The sequence below is a fragment of the Oculina patagonica genome, chromosome 14, assembly GCF_052425735.1.
Source record: "Oculina patagonica isolate OP01 chromosome 14, crgOcupat, whole genome shotgun sequence".
In the NCBI taxonomy this organism is placed as follows: Eukaryota; Metazoa; Cnidaria; class Anthozoa; order Scleractinia; family Oculinidae; genus Oculina; species Oculina patagonica.
The window spans coordinates 7,619,404-7,642,616 of NC_135771.1; the positions used below are offsets into that span (position 1 = coordinate 7,619,404).

General features: G+C 37.3%; 2 protein-coding genes across 2 annotated transcripts in view; one reads left to right on the plus strand and one right to left on the minus strand.

Annotated features, from left to right (window-relative positions):
- LOC144638335 (uncharacterized) overlaps nucleotides 1-21,763 on the plus strand; it is a 265,610-nt gene extending 243,847 nt beyond the window's left edge. The window contains exon 3 of the mRNA XM_078497566.1: nucleotides 21,753-21,763. The gene's annotated coding sequence lies outside the window, so the exon portion shown is untranslated. The remainder of the gene's footprint in view (nucleotides 1-21,752) is intronic.
- LOC144638117 (zinc finger FYVE domain-containing protein 9-like) lies at nucleotides 1,916-23,056 on the minus strand. Its single transcript, XM_078497299.1, is given in 20 exon segments — nucleotides 1,916-3,047; nucleotides 3,863-4,136; nucleotides 4,800-4,962; nucleotides 5,725-5,805; nucleotides 6,737-6,884; nucleotides 7,922-7,962; nucleotides 7,965-8,025; nucleotides 8,732-8,814; nucleotides 9,957-10,083; nucleotides 10,910-11,007; nucleotides 11,617-11,707; nucleotides 12,396-12,469; nucleotides 13,165-13,230; nucleotides 13,518-13,571; nucleotides 14,135-14,359; nucleotides 15,366-15,575; nucleotides 16,599-16,698; nucleotides 18,222-19,543; nucleotides 21,806-21,873; nucleotides 22,841-23,056. Coding segments are annotated over 19 exon segments (3,444 nt in total). The 5' UTR covers nucleotide 21,873; nucleotides 22,841-23,056; the 3' UTR covers nucleotides 1,916-2,888.
- Nucleotides 23,057-23,213: the final 157 nt, after the last annotated feature.

The following is a 23,213-nucleotide window of genomic DNA, read 5'->3' on the forward strand; positions in this document are numbered from 1 at the left end:
GCTAATTTCTTATTTATACATATATAGGTCAAGATGGATATATATATTGACCAATTTTTTTGTCTTTATTGACCAAGACACTGTCAAAATATGTAATCATGCAAATTACGAGATGTAATATTTATTTTGTAACCCATTTTCTTAAGGCATTGGCTTTCTTACCCAACACATGCCTGGCAAGATAATAATTTAAAACCCTTTCTGGCTTTCTTTCTCAACACAAGTCAAAGAAAATAGTTATCACTAATAAAAACCATTTTTTTATGGCTTCTTTTTTTACTTTTCACAACAGAACAGCTGACGAAAAGCATTGGCCACTTTGCTCTGAGAAGTTGGCTATTTCGCCCCCTAGTTTGAAGTAACTAAAGAAAGATTGTTTTAAAAAGATGGTTACACTACTCAAACAAGCTGCCTACTGGTAGACAGTTTCTTTCCCAACACAAGTCAGTGCAAGCTTAGTTACACAATCTTTACCTTGAAAGCAGATTTTATAACATGAAATAATGAGAACAAAATAAAAGATCTAAACATCAAGTATGACGGCAAACCATGTACATGTACAATGCATTGCTTATTTCAAGCCTCTATAGCATATTTATTATGAAATATAAGACGACAATAAATATTTACAATTAATTTTATAACAAATGAAAGTAATTTTCACATTCCCCTAGATTAAAATAAACAGGTCTTGGATTAAGATGATATTTATAGTATCCTTTCCTCTATTAATAGACCTTTTGATGCACATTCAGTGCAACCATAACCCTATTTAATATATAAATATAGCTGCGATGAGATAAACACAGCAATTTAGTCCGGCGGCTTAGCTCCTGAATTGTGCGATTTTTGATACAAGCACCAAACTTTGCAGGATTACAAGCATTCGCATACTAATCAATTCTTGATATAGTGCCAACGCCAATTTCCTATTTTCAGCTAGTAAACAGCAATGAAATTTTCAGCCGAGAGGCCCCCCTGCCCCTTCCCCACAAAGTATTTCTTCTTGTACTTTTATAAACCTTTTATTGTTGATTTTTATTCATAAATACAGATATCAATGCTTTTAATTAGGCTTACAATTGTTATTTTTTACCATCTGTTTGATACCAACAATTTAATAGGAAATTATTGCATGGAAAAAGATTTTTCGTTCCCCGACCTCTGCTCCCTCGCGTCTTTCGTTTTGCGCTAGCGTCCAGGTCTCTCGATCGATGAACCGTTCGCTAACAGAAGAAAAAAAGGAAAATATAGGGCTGTGAACAGTCTAAATTACAGCATTTCATTCTAAATTTTATACGTGCGACTTGGTATCACTAATTGGCATAATAGTATTTGTCTATAAACCAGGACAAACAAATATTTCACGAAATTTCATTGATTTTAACCCTATCCAGACTGGGAGGGACGGAACGTGCCCTCGCTGACTTTGAACGCTTATAACTTTTTCAAGATTCAACCAAACGCTACCAAACTTTGCGAGTTTATCTAAAGTTTATCTGGAAATAATTTGGTAGGGTGAGTTGTTGTGTCAGGAACTTGACGTCACCATAGCAACGGCATTTTGACAAATTTTCCCAATTTTGTAATTTTCGTGTTTTATTAATGAAAAATAATTTTAATCAATTATTTTCATCCTTTTACGGTTTTTAAGCACAGTTTTTTTTATTTTGAGTACTTTGCAGTAATTTTGGGCGGTTTTATGACGTTTTGGAAAAAAATTGAAATCCAAGATGGCAGATCCAAGATGGCGGCTGTTTTAACATTATGATGTAATTGTCACGTCATGTGACGTCATCTGTAAATGTGACGTATACCAAAAGATAGGAGTTTGAACATACTATATATTCCCTAAGTTTCATTGTGATTGCTGAAATATTCTGGAAGTTACGGAGGTCTGAAAAGATCCAAAAAAAACTCGGTCTGAATAGGGTTAATAAATTAAGGTTTCCATGGAAACCGGTGTTTTTCGGGCTTGGCACTATATCTGAAAAAGTTTCTGTTGGTGACCACTTTCATTGTGCCAAGTTTCATGCTTGTATCAAAAAGTGCACAATTCAAGTAAAATTTCGAGCTAAGCCGCCGGACTAATTGCATGTCTTGCAAATGAAATAATAATATTTGCATGCATCAAAAGTATGAATATTATGAATATACTACTATGTCTACTATGAATATTTAGCAGTTTGTATAAAGCCAGTCAACATGGAAATAGAATAGAAAATGTGTAGCAATATAATTAGTAATCACCCAAAGTTGTCAAGCTCCAACACAACATTTTCATCTCCTTTTTTTGGTCTTCCAACTAGCAAGTTTATTTTGGATGACCAGTTACCATTTTTGGGGTCAGTTTAAAAATGTTGCAAATAATTTATTTATAATTATTTTATGGTACAAATACATGTAAGCTCTGTAGCTGTTTTTCTTGATTCTATAGGGTTCTGCAGGGTGGTTTCATGGAAGGTATACGTACCTACACATACCATTACTTTAACTATAATTGGGAAGTTTCTTGGTGTTGCAGATGGAAAACATAGGATTCAAAAGACAATAAACCATGTACCCAAACCTCAGCACAATAGCTAACTAACAATAGTTTCTACAACACCAAGATCAGTCAATTGTCGCCTTGTGGACACCCGGCTATTGCAGACACTCGCTATAACAGACAAAATCCAGATCCCCGGAGAAAGAGGTTTGACTGGAAATAACTCCCACTTTTACGGACTCTCGCTATAACGGACATTAAATGACGCCTTGAGCGTGTCCGCTATAACAAGAGTTGACTGTATTCCTTAATTCTAAGAACTCGATCATTCTCCCTGCCAGCAGGTTTGTTCTCTGCTTGCATTTGTCATAGTGACAGAGGTAGCAGGTAGTTATGTCTGTCAAAGAAGTCTTAAAATTTTAAACAACAATTCTACACTGAGAGAATGCCATCTCTGATGATTTGCGGCAGAGTGAATGACAGGCACTAAGACATCGTCAAGATCTGACATGATGCTGGCAGGCAAGAGTTGCTGATTACTTCCTGTGAAATAGCCAACCTGCAGTAACCATATACAGTTATAATTAATAAAAAACACCTATTTACAAATGCAAAATTCTGTTTTTAAATAATTAAAATTATATTAAATGGGAGGCAGGTTGGTGTCATGGTTTGTGCAATAGTCTCTGAGTTGATAGGTCTGGGTTTTAGTCCTGGCTGGGCTAGCTAGTAGTTTTGTGTTCTTGGGCAGGACAGGAAGGTATATCAGGGATGTAAATAATAGGTGAAAGGTGGAAAAAATAACCACCCGTGGACTTGATTTTTCCGGCTAAAAGCCTGCTTCTGGTTAGATCTTTCTTTTAATGTGACCCAAATTTTCCACCTGTGATCAAGAAAATTTCGCCTGTTGGAAATCTTTGCTACATCCCTGTATATAAAATGTGTGTCGGGGGAAATGGGGAAAGCCTGTAGCTTCACCCTACAGAAACTGTGGAAATTAGCAAAATGTCCTGAACCAGAAACTTATTGTAAAGTGGTGAAAGTGAAAATATTTCTGTTTATCTTTAAATGCAACATTGACAGATGGAAGACTTAATGGAGAAGTGTCACTGACAGTCACTTGTGAAGAAAGTTGTTTCAATCTCCTGTAGAAATAAGAGTGCAACATCTACATGTTGACAATCAATCTATTCACTACGTATATACACTGTATATTCACATTGTGGATTACCTACATCTAGATGTAGACTGTTTGAAGAATTGAAAAATCTACTTACAGTATCCATAAACAAGCAAGATGCTTAATGTTGGGGAAGATTTAAACGTTACAATTGAAAGTAGCTCATTTAGCAATATAATAACAATGGCTCTTACACTATCAGGATCCAAATTTACTCTCAATCCAATGAAATTAAAGCCATCTGAGCTAAGTTTGGACAAGTGGGGCATCAGTGTTTGACAGAATGCCTTGGCCAGCTCTCCAGTCAGTTTATTAAGATTGCGTGACACACTCTGTTGGCCTTCACCTAAGAAGTACACCTCTGTCCACTGTATTCTAAACACATTCTTGCGTGTAAAGTCACAGCCACTGTGAACCTTGACACTGGGAAAAGAGCCCAGCTGTAGGCCATCTATTGGGCTGCACAAACTGTGATACAACAATCAACACTTGTCTAGTACCATTTTTAAAACAAATTAAATAATTTGTTATCTAATTTTAGTATCTATTGACTTTGATAGTTGACTCGGGGTTTCATCCCTTTACCATCTATCAGTTGATAAAAACCTCAAGCTTGCTGTCTAATAATAATTGCTAATTAGTATGACCCACTGGCCATAACTTTTAATGGCTAATTAGGCAGTCCCGTCTGTGAACTCAGAATTTTTTCTGAGTTCATTCTCTCCACACATCATCTCATTGTTATTCAATTAGATATACTGGTGCCATTCTTTTGATAGATGGCCCTTGAAACATGCACTTAGTATGTATGTACATCATATCACTGCTAAAAGGTTTAAAACAAGCTGTCAATAAAACAGTTAAAAATTTATAAATATTCTGTTTAATAGATCAGCTAACATAATATATCACTTCTCTTACATTCTACCAATAATAAATTATTAGCTATTGAAAGCTGGCAGACAAAATTCAAAACTACCGGTAAGCAAAAACTAATCAGTGACACTTCACAGAGTTCAGTAGAGAGCTCAGAATGGAGTTTTTCAGACCTTTTGGACCTCTGGAGAAAGAACTGTATGTGTGAAGACAGATGAATCAGAATGTCAACTTCAGCTGGTACAAACTACATACCTGGATTGCTGTGGGGTGTTTTGACGACTGACCCACTCTACAATGACTAGCTCTTCTTCTCCCCCACCCGGGATCCCTGTGGTAATGGTATAGTCCTGCATTTCCTTCAAAGCATGCCGTAATTTGTCAATCACTTCTGGCATCAATTGTACCATAATGCCATCTAAAACAAAAACAAGAATTTGACTGTGCATTAGTATACTAGAGTTAAGTAGACGGAAATGAATGTACCGGCATGTTACAGTCCAATCTTGGAAGATAGAGTTCGGCTAAAATCACTAAATTTAGTGCTTGCTATTTAATTTGTCTCGGTCAAATTTAATACTCTTTAAATTTAAGTACCTTCCCTGCTACCCCAAAGGGGAAACAAAATAAGCATTAATTGTTGACTTGAAAAAATGTTTTCAAAATAGATGCCAGAAATTTTGTTCTTTCTGGCAATGCAAATGCTTGCTCAATTTCAAGTGAGTTTGTTCTTTTACTAATAATTTATTTCCATCTTAGCTATATGCTCATTAAAAACTGGTTTACACAACAACACTAACGTTTTAGATTTTTCAGAAAAAACTCCAGTTACCGGTATATAGTCGCTAAATCTTGCTCTAAAAAATTCCTTAAATTAGTAGCCGCTAAAAATAATAACCTTAAAGCTAGCAAGTGTGTACACACCCCAGTTGGGGTGCATTTATAAGTACATAGTTACAGTCAACTCTCGCCTTGCGGACACCCCGCTATTGCGGACACTCGCTATTACGGACAAAATCCAGATCCCCGGTGAAAGAGGTTTGACTGGAAATTACTCCCGCTATTACGGACTCTCGCTATAACGGACAATAAACGAAGCCCCGAACTTGTCCGCTATAACGAGAGTTGACTGTACTAAGGAGGTGTAAAAGATTCCTTGGGGTGCACTTAGGCAACAAACCTTCTACAATGTTGACTTTGGCCATGAATGGACTGCTGGGCTTCAGTGCCCCACTGAATACAACAAAGCTTGCCCCAGTCACTTAACAAAACAACAGCAAAAAGTAATGTAATCAATCAAAAAAAATAACTTGAAATGCTTCATTATTTTACAAACACGTGAGAGGCACAGTGCTGCCCTATGATCGGTGTGTCAGACTACAGATAGAGGGGTTCTGGTTCAAGTCTAGCCGGCATCATTGTGTTGTGTTCTTCAGAGCAAGACACTTTACTCTCACAGTGTCTCTCTCCACCCAGGAGCATAAATTAATGGGCACTGTGGAACTTTATGGGAATCTTGGCAAAATTGCTGACTGAGGAGTAACCTGCAATGGGCTAGCAATTCATCAGGAGGAGATATACAGTGGAACCTCGATTTAACGAACCTCTATATCTCAAAGTCCTCGATATGACGAACGATATTCTTCGTCCCAGTAATAGAAATACATATGGAAAAGAACCTCGATATAATGAAACCTTGATGTAACAAACACATTTTGCCAGTCCCTTGGCCCTTTGTTATATCAAGGTTCCACTATAGCAACACTCCTACTTTTTAGTGGAGCTCCCACTTTCTGTACCATTTTCTCCTGCTTCCTGTCCGGCTTCCTAGTGGTTCCCTCCTTCTCCCTCCTAGTGGTTCTCCCTCTTCTTCTCCCAGTTTCCACTACCTTGGGAATCTTCTTCCTCCCTCTCTTCTCTTGCCTCCCGCCCCATTTGTCCTGGGCTCCCTCCTGCCCCCTCCACTCCGTAAGGGTGGATTTCCACTGCCGCGTAATTTTTTACGCACGTGAAAAAACTTAGAGACAAGGTATGAGCGACTTGCATAAACATATACGCAAGTCGTGCATACATTGTCTCTTACTTTTTCACACCAAAACATACGTAAAAATTATTTGTCAGTGGAAATCCACCCTAAGGCATTTAAAAATTTAAAATAACAATTTATTAATACATGTGTCAGCAGAAAATACCTTTCCTGGCTTGATTCTGTATGTTAATTGCTTGAGTTTTGTAGCCCTGTTCATTCTGCATACAGACCAAATGAGAGTCTGCCTGTAAGCTGAAGTTAGCTCCAAGGGCCATCACATGCTCATCTGTTGCATTAAGAATCTTCACTACCTATTAAGAATAAGAACACAAATCAACTTCTTTAGAGAATAATATACAGAACCTTTGCATTCAATAGCTGCCCTTCTGACAGATGTTAAGTGACATAAAGATAGGTTTGGAAAATTAACTGCTTATAGTTTCAGGTAATGTAGAATGCATGTGGTATTGATGCCAAGAAAGGGATGGAATTACAGTCATACAGTGTAACTGCTAAAGTAGAAATGTCAGAACACAGCATGCCCACTACACTAACTATTGTGAACATTAAACAAAATTTATTTCAATAAAAACGTTTCATTCAGTGAAAAATACAGTTGAATGATCATAAACACTTCAGCAGTCTTCTGTAATTTTTCAAGCCCTGGTAATATAACTGTGCTTAAAAAAAAATGAAAATTTTTCAAGCCCTGGTAATAGTACTGTGCTTAAAACAAAAAAGTTGAACCCCAGCTTGTGCTTTGGACAAGCAACTCTAAATGTTTGCTTGCCCAAGGTAGTTACATGCTTGGCTGAGTTTACTTTTTGTTTTAATTTATAATTTAGTCGGCAGACTGCTTGCCTGGGCCCTTCCTATCAGGCAAGTGAGCACAAAAAGTTATTTGCCTGACAGGAAAATCTACTTGTCCCGGATGACTAGAAGGGGCTTTTTTCAAACCCTATAATAAACAATGGCCGAAAAATTTCAAACCGTATGCCTGGGCATGATTGATAAAAATCTTTGTATGACCCTTGTTTGGGAGGCGCGGTGGCCTAATGGTTAGAGCGCCGGACTCCGGATCGAGCGGTCCGAGTTCAAGCACCCGGCCGGGGTCACTTGTGTTGTGTTCTTGGGCAAGACACTTTACTCTCATAGTGCCTCTCTCCACCCAGGTGTATAAATGGGTACCGCCGACATAATGCTGGGGGGGAACCCTGCAATGAACTAGCATCCCATTCAGGGGGGAGTAGAAATATTCCTAGCCGCTTAATGCTACGGAAACCGGGATAAGCTCCGGCAGTGTGGTCCGCTTGGCTCGTGGCTTCTCCTTTCTATGACCCTTGTTTACCTCGTCATATCTGTCTTGTGGCAGTCTGACTAAAGTCTTTTTTCTTCCATGTGTATCACAAGCCCTGTTACTCTTGGTAATGTATACTGGAAATTCTTAAAATCCTGAGGAAAATTATTAACAAAAACAAGTTAGAAAGATATTAACCAAACCGTAACACAAGCTACTCAGTCCCCACTGAGCTAACACAGGTGACTGGTGGAACTGAGCATATGCTGTACAAAGTCATGTAACTACATCCCCCAGTTGTGGTAAGACTCCTACATGCTGCATAACATTTATGTTTCTCTATTATGGTAAAAACTTGTGAAAGGTGCAATGGCCTAATGGTAAGTGGGCTGGACTCCAGATTGAGCGGCCCAAGTTTGAACCCTGGCCAGGGTTGTTGTGTCGTGATCTTGGGCAAGACATTTTACTCTCACGGTGCCTCTCTCCACCCAGGTGTATAAATGGGTACCGGTGTATTTACTGCTGGGGGCAACCCTGCCATGGACAAGTGTCCCATCTAGGGGGAGTAGAAATACTCTTAGTCCAAAACCAGGATAAGCTAGATCTGGCCTGATGGTCCACTAGGCTCATATGCAGACTTTACCTTATACAGTAAAAACTTGCATATATGAACTTGCATTTTTCTATGTTAGACTAAAAAGGTTCTTATATACAGTAATTGGAAATTAGGCTATTATTTTAGGTTCTTAAACAGGTTCTTTCTTAAGAAAAAAAGGTGCTTGTTGCTGGTAGAAGAATATTGGAGTGCTCTATTGTTTATTTAATTAAAAATATGCATGTAAGTAATCAATGTGTACATACTGCTAACAGGTTCATGATCGTGTGCCCAATTTCTCCATACACTGTTGATCTGTTCCTTAAACTGAACAGTGGACAGGGATAATCTACAATCAAACAAAACCAGCTCACTTAGGATCTCAATTGTCATAACTTGGGTTGGGGCAATGCATCAACTGAAGGAGAACTGTTTTAATTTACAAAATGGTGGATTTCTGTTTGAAGTTATTACCACAGGAAAAACAAAATAAGAACTGACAACACCATCAATTAAAACGAAAATGATACCAGTATACAACTTTGAAAAAAAAAGTGACTGATGCATACTGCATAAGTGACTATGTACCGTTGAACCCCACTAATTTGAACTCGGTTATTTCTAATTCCTCGCCATGTTGTTCCAAAAACCCATTTCCCTTGGATTTGCCTTTCAGTCATTAACTATCCGCTATATCGAACTTCTGCTATTTCAAACCGTTTAATGTTTCCCCTGATGGTTCGAAATAGCAGGGTTCAACTGTATACCTAAATACCACCATACTCTATACCCCTTTTCTGGTGGTTGGAATGATCGGGTTCTACCCCAGTATTATGTTACTTTATTAAAGGAAATTAACGCTTTATGAAATAAACACAAATAAATTTTCAAAAATTTGCGCTAATTTAAGTCGTTAATTTTTGTTAACGTTAATTTCTGCAAGTGCTGTTAATTAAGTGTAGCGTTAATTTCCATGACCTTAACTTTCATTATTTTGGCCCCAGTTTCTCGATACAATTCGGACGTTCTTGACCCCTTGGAAAAGGCATTATTTCATCGGGGCAGAAATCTGCCGGTATCACTGAAACTGTGAAGAAGGTTCAAGACGTTCAGATTCCTACGTTTAGGAATAAACTTGTTCATGCTTTCTCACCAAGTTTTTTTTCTTTGTGTTTGCCGCGTTAATTTCCTTCATTTTGAAATGCTACCCCCTCTTTCATGTTAATTTCCTTTACTGGGAAGTAATTTTCCTTCAATTCGCATTAATTTAAATCGTGTTAATTTCCAATACCTTAATTAACAAAGCATAAATTTCCTGTAATAAGGTATATTTATGTAAAACCTGACAGTTCACATGTACAAAGAAGTATAAAATGTCATGTAAAATGAACCAGCTTCTGATACAGCAAACTAAATTCCTTTAAGATGATTATTTTATTTTGGAAATTAATGAGCATTTACAAAATGATTTAAAATAAAAAAAAAACTCACATCTGAACTCAGCTCCAAGTCTTAGTTGAAGTCTCAATGGAAACAGTTGAGCCCATGGTGTCTCCAGACGCTTTATCAACACACCTACCACATATGGTGTTGAAGGCACAGGGATGTTCTTGAGACACTGCAAACATTAACAAGACAGAAATACAGTAATTAAGAAAAAAGAAACTCTTTCCATGTTTCTATCAAGTTATTGAAACAGATGTGAAAGCTTTAGAGAACAAGAAATGCCGCGAGAGCAACAGCTACAGGTGAGCGTTTTCATGGCTTTATTGAGTGAGAAAGAAAGGAAAAGCACTTGTTTATAGTAAATAATAAGATGGCGATCATAATTTTTTTCCAACCAAGTAAATGGCCCAGCTCACCACGAGTCTCTCATAGCTTAGTTGGTTAGAGCCTCCAATCAGTATCTGGGAGGCCATGGGTTCGATTCCCGTCGGGAACTCAAATTTATTTCTTTGTCCCATGCTCACGTCATGGTTAAACAACTCATCTTCAAATCACTTGTTTGCTTTGATTATTCATTAATTTTGTAAATTTTCTTTGCTCCTGCTTCATGTTGCATCATTATGTCAACAGCTTGTGATAGTCGTGTGTTTCTATCGAGTCATAGACTGAAAGTGGGTATTTTTAAACAAATGCTTTCTTACAGGGTGTTTTTAATACTAACTGTGACCTCCCTGGGAAGGCTTATGCTCCAAAAAGTTAGCTGGACAAATATTAACTGTATGTATCAAAATAAAGTCTGGGTGCCGAAGGGGTAAAAGAAAATCTTGGAAAATCTTTGGACATCTTCAGAAATTTTCAGGACATCAGTTTTGAGAAGTCCTGTATGACACTCCGAGGATTAAAATCTTGTGTCACATTTAACCTGCAAAAATTGGTAGCTTTTCAATGATTTTAACATAGCTTTGGCCTTTGTTGACACTTTTGCCTTCAAACCCTACCTGAAATGATGGCTTCACATAAAGGAATCCTGCATTGTCACTACTGCCAAGAAAAGGTTGACCAAAAATTGTGTAACCAAGTTCTGACACTGTGTGACCTGACAACAGAAAATACAGTCAATCAGAATATAGGAAACTGTCATTAAAGATGTGAATATTGTTCATCATGGTGTAAGATAGGTAATGAACGTTTATTCGTTTGTCTCACGATAGAATCGCTTTGAGATGTTGATCGCGACGTTTCGACTACAATACTGCTAGTCTTCATCAGGCGATGAGGTCGATAGTTTACGCGTCGCTATTTATGCACGTTGGTTTGCTGTGATTGGTGCATTTCGATCCTCATTATTATTCCGACTAACAGATGGTGTTCCCTCATAGGTCCGCTTTGTAGTTGGAGATGGTAGATACCTTATTCTCAATTAATTTCGCAAGTACTAATTTTCGCGATTTAATTTACTAATATGGAATATTCTACTTGTCACTTGTATTTTCTTGGTAAACACACTCGCCTAAAGGCTTGTGTGTGTACCAAGAAGAAAATACAAGTGACTCGTGGGATATTCCATAGTATACCACTTGAAAGCATTGCATAAATACTATGTATTAAAGAGGTTGAACTGTATAATAGCTGTGAAGATTGATTAGCAATAGTCAGAGTGGTAATCTTAAGTGGAGAAAATCCCTGAACAGTTAAAAGATTCTACCTTGCTTTGCATATGCAAAGGCTGTGTTAAAGTGTGAGAGAACATCTTTAGGGAGCATTGCCTCTTTACGAAGACACTCCAGCAAAACCACCTGTATAGTTATAAAAAAAAACTTCAATGAGCGATAAACAAAATTTGTTATTAAAATATTTTCAGTCTGATCTACTGAACCGAAAAACACATTGTATTGTATTAATTCTGTAGTTTAAAATATAATGAAGCCTAATATATCAGGGCAAATAGAGCGGTTTTTACTTGAGTGTCAAAAGTAATTTGTGTTTGCATTGCTTTGCATTACTACGCTTAGTGATTGACCAGTTTAAAACTCTCGCGCCACTTGCTCAGCCAATCAGAAGTAAAACCAAAACCAATCATGACTCTCTTGCGCAGGTTTTCCCGTGCTTTCTGCCAGCTACTTGTATTTTCTTTGTGTTTTGATTGGTTTACTGGATTGTCTGTGTCCTTTGTGATTGGCCAGAGTAATTACAACTAATTACTTTGGTTTTGGTTTTACAACACTCAATTTAAAACCACTTTAGAGGAAACCATAATGTGGCCAAGGCTGTAAGACAATAAGGCCATGCAGAGGTTTCCTTACAAGTCATTTGAAACATACAAATATATGAATTCTAAAGGTACCGAGATGACAGAGATTTTATCAAAGTGAGCAAACACTTCAAGCTGAAGGAATCTTAAACAAAACACAAGCCCGGAAAACTCATCCCTGAAATGTTTTCTTAATATTTCATGGAAAAAATAATAATAAAATAAGTATTTACCATTTCCTCTTGGTTAGCAGCTCCCATTCCTTCAGTCACAAAACACCAACATTTACGTTTGACGCAACAGCTTACTGGAACACAAAAGAAGAAATGTTACCAAAAACTTTTCATTTCTCCTTGTTTTATTTGATTGACAAAACTTTTTTATCTACTAGACTATGTTAAGTGGTGGATGCAATGAAACTACCATCCAATGAAAGCAGCATACAGTACTTACCCGCTTATAAGAACCCATTTTTTCAAATTTAGCCTAAACGGGTTCTTATGTAAATGGTGCTTAGTGGAATTTTAGGCTACGCAGGTTCTTAAATAGGTTCTTATTTAATGAGAAATATATTATACACCTGTGAATGGTAGAAAGGTGGCATGTTTATAAATTTAATGCCAAAACAGGCCTGGCCTTTAGACAGTACAGTATGTGGCCATGACCCATTTTAGTAGATATTTTAATTTTCAGTATCAGGCTAAAAGTTGATTTAATGATATATATCTAATGAAATATATACATATATGAAGATTTTATTAGGTTAATTTCTATAAGAACCTTTCTATAAGAACCTGTTTCAAATTTTAGGCTAAATAGGTTCTTATGTAAATGGGGTCTAAATTGATATTTTTAAGCTAACAGGTTCTTAAATTGCAGGTTCTTATAAGCGGGTAATTAGTACTGTAGTTTATGTAATAGAAACAAGAGATACATGAAGTGCAGTTAGACTTGAGAAAAACTTTTACTAACTCTGTATTCTATGAACTCTAACAGACTTACATTTTACTATGCTAACTTTGACCACCAAGTTTTTATTCAGTAAGAATACAATAGTTTCATGAAGACCTGTTAGAGAAAAGAGTATACCAGTGTAAGATTAACCAGATAAAAAATGAAGATAATTCTTAATATTAAATACAATGTAAATATTTACTGACCATTGTTGGGAGAGAGTGTCAACAAGATAATGGTACATTGATTTTGCTGTTGCCTTGTTGACACGAAGCAATGTTTAAACACAACTTGTCTCACAATGAATGAATGAATGAATGCTGCACTGTTCAGTATAAAATCCCTCATAACACAGATGAAATAATAGCTAAAACATTAAAAAAGTAAGTAAACTTTAGCACCTTTAAGCTGATACATGATTTCTGCAGGATCAGGCCTCTCTTGAATAGATATCTCTAAAAAAGAAATCACAATGTACATGTGTAAAGTTATTTTCCTAATGGAGTAGAACCATGCAACCTGTCAGCAGTGTCTGCCAACTACCTGTACAATGATAAAGGTAATTTTGAGGGTGGATAAGCACCCAGGGGGGGGGAGGGGTACTCCGGCTTGTAAATGACGGGGAAGATCGAAGGATTTTTTGGGTTTGAAATTTTCGATTCCAGGATTTTTTTGGGTTGAAAAATTTGGCAAGTATTTTTTGGGTGACTTGATTTAAATAAGGGATTTTTGGGGTAAAGTGCCTTGGTGCGGCCTTGGCGTATTTATGGTATGGTGAATAAACAAACACGAGCATTCAATTTTTTATGGTTTTCTTTGTGTTATAATTTATTCTTGCCCCTCCTGGCAATTTAGGGGTAATTTTGAGGGGTTATTTTTGGTCCAGGGATTTTTTTTGGGTAATGTCGGAAGACTTGGGGATTTTTTTGGGTCCTGAGTTCTGCTTCCATTCGATCATCCCCGTCATTTACAAGCCGGAGTACCCCCCCCCCCCCCCCCAGGGGATAAGCACTTGTACCTTCATTTTTAACTCTCAGTACTGGAGGCAGTGCAGTTATGTCTTGCGGCAACAAAGATCGCACATTATCGACATCTAATCGAAACAGACAATCGCTGTCATCTGAGAGAGCAGGGGATGTGGGCGTGGATAATGGGGTCCCTGTGGTGTCTGTGGGTGGTACTACAGGGAGTTGTAATGGAGGAAGAACTGGCAGTGGGGACCGTTCTGTTGTGACGTCCACTCCTAGGAAATAAGAATGAGCTCTCTTCAACACTGATAATCATGTTCAGGTATATGTCTATTGTTTCTGAATTACAACTAAATAGTATAGTTATTCAGTTTGAGATTTGACATTTGAAATAACATATTCTCATTTTTAAAGGAGAAATTTTAAGCTATTTTGACTGCTGGGTAATGCTAATTAAAACCAAAAGTTTCAACAAGTCATACTTAAAAACTTGTAAACACTTATAAATTTTCCAAAATTTGACGGAGTTCTGATGAACAATTTTACTGATATTTATAAATTATTAATTAATTTACATGTCATGCTTATAGTAATTATGTAAAACTATTCATTTAAATAAATTCTAGTATTGAGACTTCTGTTGCAGTTTCGTTTTAAATTTCACTACACTATCTGTATGATGACATCAAAATGTTAAATAAATGTATAATATTGCAGTGCCGTAGCAAGGGGATGGGCCAAAAAGGAAAAACAGACCTGTATTAAATGTTGAAAATAAAATATTTTATCTCCCGAGAGGTTTGAAACAATAACATTTTTACCTTTTTTCATTTTCTTAACGTACGTAGGGTGATGCACAACAATGTTAAACGGCCAAAAACTAAAATAAACCAGAAATTAAGACCAGAACGTACTATGATGACTCTGAAAGGTGAAAAATTTGCTGGTTTCAAGATACATAGACAGTCAGTTTTCTATTTTATAATTGACGTTGCAAGTGTTATACTCTCTTCAGCGGTTTGCTGAGACAGTGTAGAAAGTAAATAATTCGCGATATATGCGTAAATCACAAATAGCTCTTGGAGAACGCATAGCATTTCCAAGCTTCTAGATTTCAAAATTTTCTGAGGGGCATGCCCCCAGACCCCCCTAGCGGCTCGCGCCTCTGGCGCTCGCATGCCCCCCCCCCCCCACTTATTTTACCCTTGCTATGGCACTGTATTGTTTATTCTGGGCATTTAGAAGAAACAAGATTATTAATGTTGAAATTCTTGAGTGTACCTGCATCTGACAAATCTAGATTTGCAGTGTCATCTCCAATAGCCTCGGCACCTTCTGCTATTTCTTGCTGGTCAAGGTCTTCTGGCAACTCTTCATCTTCTTCTAAAACGTCTTCCAGCAGTACATCTTGTGAGTCTTGGAGCACACTGTTAAAATCACTTGCAAGGTTCTCATTACTTCGGTTTTCTAACACCTGTGATAATGCCTGGGCTGAAAAAAGAACCAAAATCACTTTATTCACTCATTGAGATGTGGGGTCTATACTGCCAGAGATTATTCCAGTTTCTAGCATTAAGTGGCTAGAAATATTTCTACTCCTCCCTGAATGGGATGCTAGTCCATTGCAGGGTACCCCCTGCTGGTATCCATTTATACACCTGGGTGGAGAGAGGCACTATGAGAGTAAAGTGTCTTGGCAAAGAACACAACACAGTGACCCTGGCCAGGGCTCGGACCCAGATCACTTAATCCGAAGTCTGGCACGCTAACCAGATCAAGCAGCCTGGACTCCAGATCAAGCAGCCTGAGTTCAGGTCATTGTGTTGTGCTATTGGGAAAAAACACTTTCCTCTCACAATGCCTCTCTCCAACAAGGAGAGTAAATGAGTATTGGCAAATTATCAGGAAAACCTAAAAAAATGCTGCCCGGGTGTATCTTCTACATATGGGCTACAGTACTGGGAGAGTAGTGTCTTGCTCAAGAACATAACAAACTATTCCGGCAAACTAGCCAATAGGGCACTGTGCCTCCCATGTAGCCTCAACCTTATATGTATAAATTATACAAATTGCTTTTGTCGTGTCAAGTCAAGTTGTTTGCAAGTTTCCAAACCAACAAGTGAAAATACAGTCAACTCTCTTAACGGACACCTCTATAAGACAGACACCTTCATAAGACGGACACCTGGTGTTGGTCCCATTCCTGCCGTTTTTCAGTCATTTTACTGTAACTAAACTCCCAACAAGACGGACACCTCTCTAAGACAGACAGTTGGAGCCAGTCCTGAAGGTGTCCGTTTTAAAAAGAGTTGACTGTAACACAATGCAATCCTTGCAAATGGCATGATATCATGGTTTCAAAGGGGCATTCATTACTCATATTGTGCAACTTTATGCTAAAAATATAATTTATTTTCAGCATAAAAATGCACAATAAAATTAATATTAATACTGTATGTACATGTACACTGTTTCGTCATAAACAACGTCTTGTGCTGTCACAGACTTGATTACCTCTCAGCAGAGCATTACAGCACACTTGGCAAACACGACCTTCCTTGTTGTCCATGTATGGTAACAAAAACTTCATGTTGCAGCAAGAAGAGCAAAGAGCCTGTAATAAAATCATTCTGTTGGAATTCATGGCAATCCACTTAATGTCATTAGTGTCTGTGTTGCAGTTAATTTTTGATCTCAGTTAATTTTAAATTTTACCTAGTTAGCTTTTTTCTAACTAGTTAATTTTTTATACTAGGTAAATAATAGTGTTAGGGTTAGGGTATGAGTTGGAGTCATATATTTTTAAAAAATAGTGGTTCATCCAACATTTCCTATGTGGCAAAGTGGTAAGGGGTTGGACAGCAAATCCAGAGGTCAAGAGTTCAAATCCAGTGCAGGTTAGTAAAAAGAAAAAAAAATAGATGATAGTACTTAGAGGAGGGGGATAATATTAATAGCAGATAGTAAGGGGGGTGGGGTAATGAGACATCAAGGGAGGGGAGGTGTATTACTTTTTCTACTGATTAACCTAGAATATAAAAAAAAACTAGTTAGAAAAAATACTAACTAGTTAAAAAAAAATTAACTGAGATCAAAAATTAACTGCAACATCTATACATGTATGACTACATACATGGTAATCGTATGAGGCTAATGTTGTTTTTTTATCAACAATTTAAAGATTGGTTTGGTAAGTTGAGTTTTTTCTTGTTCTAGAACTGAAAAAATCTTTTTCAACCAGCATCAAGGGATTCCGAAAAGGGATTCCGAAAACAAACTGGTTGTACCTCATCCACGAACTAACTATATGAAAAATAGCTTTAGTTACGGTGGTGCAACTCTCTGGAACAGCCTACCCTGCAATCTCAGGATGACAAAATCCTTTAATGAATTTAAAAGCAAAGTTAGACACGGCATTCATGGAAAACAGGATTAGTTTAATATTTAAAATAGGATTTTTTCAATTTTATTAATTAGTATTATGCATGGACTGTTATTGATAGTTTACTTTGTATTAATTTTTATTATAACTTACTAGAATCACCTGATGTTTTTACCGTGTACATAAGGAATTGTTAAATAAATAAATATATAAATCAATCAATCAATCAAAATTGGATAAAATAGTTGATTTGGTTGAAGTTTTTGGTTGAAATGGTTTAAAAGATCAGTATGCAACAGTCCTTTCAACCAAACCAAGAAAATACTGGTAGTCAAAGTTCTTTTTAAAACAGAACATGAAAAAACAAAACTCAAGCAAACGAACCAAAATAGTTTGTAATTCCAAATCTTCATTGTTCCAAGTAGAACATGGCGGCCTAATAGTAGCTGAATGTTCAACCTGACAATGATTGGAAAAGTGAGAGAGGGGGGACTCAAACCAAAAACCCTGTGTCAGTGTAGGGGAGTATGGATATTTTTTGAAGTAACACAATCAAGCCGCTAAGTTTGGGGTGTGCCTTATTACCAAGTTATTTTTATATCAATTGTTATTTTTTATAACTGCAAAACCAAGGAGAGGCACATTACTAGTCTATACTTTACACAGTCATACATAAACAAAGAGCTTATGTGCACACTGCACAGCTTATTATAACCTTAAAGAGTAACAAGTTACATGTATACTACTTACTATACCTTTCCACAAGCTCTGCAGTGATGTCTTCTCTTAATAACACTAAACTTCAACCCACAGTTCATACAGTGCGTAGCAACAGAGTCAGGAACCCAAATGGGTGGGACTTTGCCAAGGCATGCTTCTCCTGAACTGATACGCCGAGCTTCTAACGAGCCATGAGACTGCATTGTCATGGTCAAGACAGGTGACTGTGTACGCTCCTCCAATCCTGTCGGGAGAGGTTGATTATCTGTCTCAAAGCCATCTTGTTCTGATACATGATCAGATGCAATTCCACTGAATTCATCTTGGACATCAATATGTTGATTCTCAGCTTCATCCTGTGCACTAAAATCTTGCATTTCTTCATTAGGAGTTTCATTAACCTCAGAAAAATAAGTCTCACTGTCATCAGCCGCTGGAACAATGGATGATTCAGGTTGGTCAAGATGGACAGTGCATGACTGGTCTTGGGGTGTGGAATCGTTCTTATAGCCATGACTGCTAGTGTCTTGATGCAGAGACTCACCACCAGCCACAGTTTGTTCTGGAGTCTCTGTTGACTCGGAAGTCAAATCAACTAATGCTTGAGTGCCATACTGATTAACCTCATCTTCTCTTAACTGTTCTAAGTTGTTTTCTTGCTTCTCATAGCCATGACTGCTATCATCTTGAGGCTGAGACCCGCTGCTAACCATAGTTTGTTCAGGAGTCCCTGCTGTCTCTGAAGTTAAATCAACTAATCCATAAGTGCCATACTGGTTAACCTCACCTACTCTTAACTGTTCTAAGTTGTTTTCTTGTTCATTAATGCTCACAAATTGTGTTTCTTCATCTGAAACACTTGTTACCTGAGCGGAGTGTGAAGCTAGCACCTCATTTGTTCTATAGATTTGCTCTTCCACGCTATCTTTGGCATTACTGTTAGCCTCCTGAATGTCAAATGCTTGTTCATCAATCGGCAAAGTCACCACATTAGATTCATCATTAAGTAACTCAAGATCTTGGTTCAAGCGCTCTTCAATGCCCACGTCCAAGTGCCCAGAACTAGTAACCTCACTGGTACCATTTCCTTCAAGTGTGTCACTTACACAAGCATTCTTGTCGACAAGACTTTGTGCATTTTGGTTTGTAATAGCTTCAGCTGCTTGTATCACGCCATTAATACTGCCACTGTCACTGTCACTATCGCTCTTGACATCCAAGGGGCTCTTATCAGATCCTTGATAAGATAACACCTCTTCCTCAATACTAGGGAATGATGTTTGAAAGTTCCGTCTTGCTATCTGCTTTCTGTCTGTAGTTAATGCACCATAAGTAGCTGGCTGTTCTGACTTGGGTGCTACACAAGAACAACAGAAAATCAATTACATGTAAGTTAGGTTTTGGTGATAGAGCACTCCACTCAAGAATTCTTCTGCAGAGCACTTTAATGAAGCAAACAATTGAAATGTATTTTTCCTTTTGAAGTCCAAAGATCTTTTAAAAGCTCTTTGATCTCTTTGAATTTTCCACTACCATTACACTACCATTAGTTTTTGTATTTCTTTGGTAATTTTAATTTATAATTTTTATTCAACATTCTACAGTTTTTTGTCAAACTTGTCTAATCCTAAACACATAACAACATTACCAACAGCACAGGAATCAGAATGTACATGTACTAATCTGCTTTTTGAGAGGATTTTCTGAACTTATGTCTGGACTCATAAACACTGAACAGCAAAACAAATTCAAAATAAAATTCAGCTGTTTGATTTCATGACAAAAACAGCTTGAATAAAAAGTCACCTCTAAAAGGTCTCATGTTCAGGCCACCACTTACAAAAGTTACGTCCAAAATTCACCCTGAACATTTCATAAAAACTTATTTTGCTCTACAGAGATCAGTGAGGCATCTCATATAGGTTGTTAGTCATGCACAAAAATTTAAAACTGAGCAAGGAGAAGGGTGTCTATTTTAGTCCGGCGGCTTAGCTCCTGAATTGTGCGATTTTTGATACAAGCACCAAACTTTGCAGGATTACAAGCATTCGCATACTAATCAATTCTTGATATAGTGCCAACGCCAATTTCCTATTTTCAGCTAGTAAACAGCAATGAAATTTTCAGCCGAGAGGCCCCCCTGCCCCTTCCCCACAAAGTATTTCTTCTTGTACTTTTATAAACCTTTTATTGTTGATTTTTATTCATAAATACAGATATGAATGCTTTTCATTAGGCTTACAATTGTTATTTTTTACCATCTGTTTGATACCAATAATTTAATAGGAAATTATTGCATGGGAAAAGATTTTTCGTTCCCCGCCCTCTGCTCCCTCGCATCTTTCGTTTTGCGCTAGCGTCCAGGTCTAACCGTTCGCTAACAGAAGAAAAATAGGAAAATATAGGGCTGTGAACAGTCTACATGTAAATTACAGCATTTCATTCTAAATTTGTACGTAAATTTAGAATGTAAATTTGTGCGACTTGGTATCACTACCTGGCATAATAATATTTGTCTATAAACCAGGAAAAAACAAATATTTCACGAAATTTCATTGATTTTAACCCTATCCAGACCGGGAGGGGCGGAAATTGCCCGCGCTGACTTTGAACGCTTATAACTTTTTCAAGATTCAACCAAACGCTACCAAACTTTGCAAGTTTATCTGAAATTTATCAGGAAATAATTTGGTAGGGTAAGTTGTTGTGTCAGGAGCTTGACGTCACCATGGCAACGGCATTTTGACAGGCATGTTTTCCCAATTTTGTAATTTTCGTGTTTTTATTAATGAAAAATAATTTTAATGCAATTATTATTATCCTTTTACGGTTTTTAATCACAGTTTTATTGATTTTGAGTACTCTGCAGTAATTTTGGGCGGTTTTATGACGTTTTGGAAAAAATTCGAAATCCAAGATGGCGGATCCAAGATGGCGGCTGTTTTGACATTATGATGTAATTGTCACGTCATGTGACGTCATCTTCCCACGTGACGTATACCAAAAGATAGGTGTTTGGACATACTATATATTCCCTAAGTTTCATTGTGATTGCTTAAATATTCTGGAAGTTACGGAGGTCTGAAAAGATCCAAAAAAGCTCGGTCTGAATAGGGTAAATAAATTAAGGTTTCCATGGAAACTGGTGTTTTTCGGGCTTGGCACTATATCTAAAAAAAATTCTGTTGGTGACCACTTTCATTGTGCCAAGTTTCATGCTTGTATCAAAAAGTGCACAATTCAACTAACATTTCGAGCTAAGCCGCCGGACTATTTAGAGCAGTTTTCAATTGACTGTTGTAAAACCAAAACCAAAGTAATCACAGACAATCCAGTAAACCAATCAAAACTGGAGGCAAATACAGGTAGCTGTCGCGAGGCACAGAAAACATGTGCAAGCGATTCAAAATTGGTTTGGGTTTTACTTCTGATTAGCTGAGAAAATGATGCGAGAGTTTTAAACCAATCACTAAGTGTGGCTGTAATGCAAAACTAAATGCAAATGCCAATTACTTTTGATGCTTGGCAAGTGAAAACCACTCTTTTCAGACTAATTTCATAAAAAGTAATATTGTTCACACTGTCTTCCCCTTCTCCAAACGGAGAACATAGAGCTCACCTTGTTCCTTTTCTTCAAATTCATCTAACAACTTGTCTAAATCCACTGGAACAAATGCACTGGCCATGCTGCAAACACATTTTACATGTGATGTGACTACTGTAAATTATTTCTATTACTAAGTAGACTGTTCACAGCCTTCTATTTTTTTGTATTTTTTGATTGAATTTTTTGGCGTTGAAAAATAGAGAGGCCGTGAACAGTCTAATTACTAAGCAAATCTGAAAAGCATGAACACATTAATATTACTTTATTTTAGCACCCTCTATAATACATACCCATGTTTTACCCTTGTCTGCAAAGCTTTAAGAAATCAGGGCTATACCTAGCGGGGGGCAGGGGGAGGCAGTTGCCCCTGCCAGGAAAACTAAGAAAACTAAAGAAGTTTCCGCCAGGAAATCTTGCCCCCATAGACAAAAAATCCTTGGTTCGGCCCTGGAAATTCGCCATTGCCAGTAAAATCGACTTTCGTATCAATGTTTAGTTTATTTTCGAGTTCCTGATTCAGTTATCTTGGTGACCACTGTACTGTCTACAGACAATTAAAAGTCATGTTACAGTACAAACAAGTGTCCCTTCCTAGACAAAAATTCTGTCCCCAAAAGCATTTTGTAGGGCTTCTATGTCATTGTTTCCCAGTCACTCAGTGTTAAGTAAGTGTCACAAAGACTGCATTGTTTTCCACAATTGATGAAAGTTTTTTAACTTTATACAACTGTAAACTGCACACGTTAATCCTTCCTTAATGTTCAGCTTCCAAATACAGCACATAATGAAGAAACCTGAATTAACTTCTCAATGACGAGCAAACTTGCATCTCTCTAGGTCTATGCATAAACATGTTATCACGAGAATCATGGAAAATGTAGAGTGACGCTACGAAGCACTTCTTCATTGTAAAGCAATCGATTAAGTTTAATCAATAACAAGCTCTGAAACGTTTTATCTTTGTTCTTGAATTGTTCAAAAGCTTACTTTTAACTGCTTTTAACACAAGACCTATCAAACCATGCAAACAGGCCTACTCAAGCTTACCTGGTGTACAAATCTTTCCGTGTATATCATTTCACATGGCTTTTTCAGAAAGCTGGTAATGGACTATTACAAAAAAAAGCAGTTTAACCTTCCGTTGCTGTAATTATCACTGTCCTCGTCGCCAAAGGTTGGATATTTTGTCAATATTCGGCACATGAACACATTACAACGATGTTATTTTGCTCTTTGCTCCTTTTGCTCATGACCTCATTGTTGACCAGCGGTTGCCCATGAATTACGTCGTGTACGATCGAGTGAGGTGACTCCTCTCTACGTGATAGCCGTGATCTATTTGTTTTGACGACCGCGTTATCCGTAATTCCGACAAAAATCGTTCGGGAAAACCGAAAATAGAATTACGTTCACAAAAATT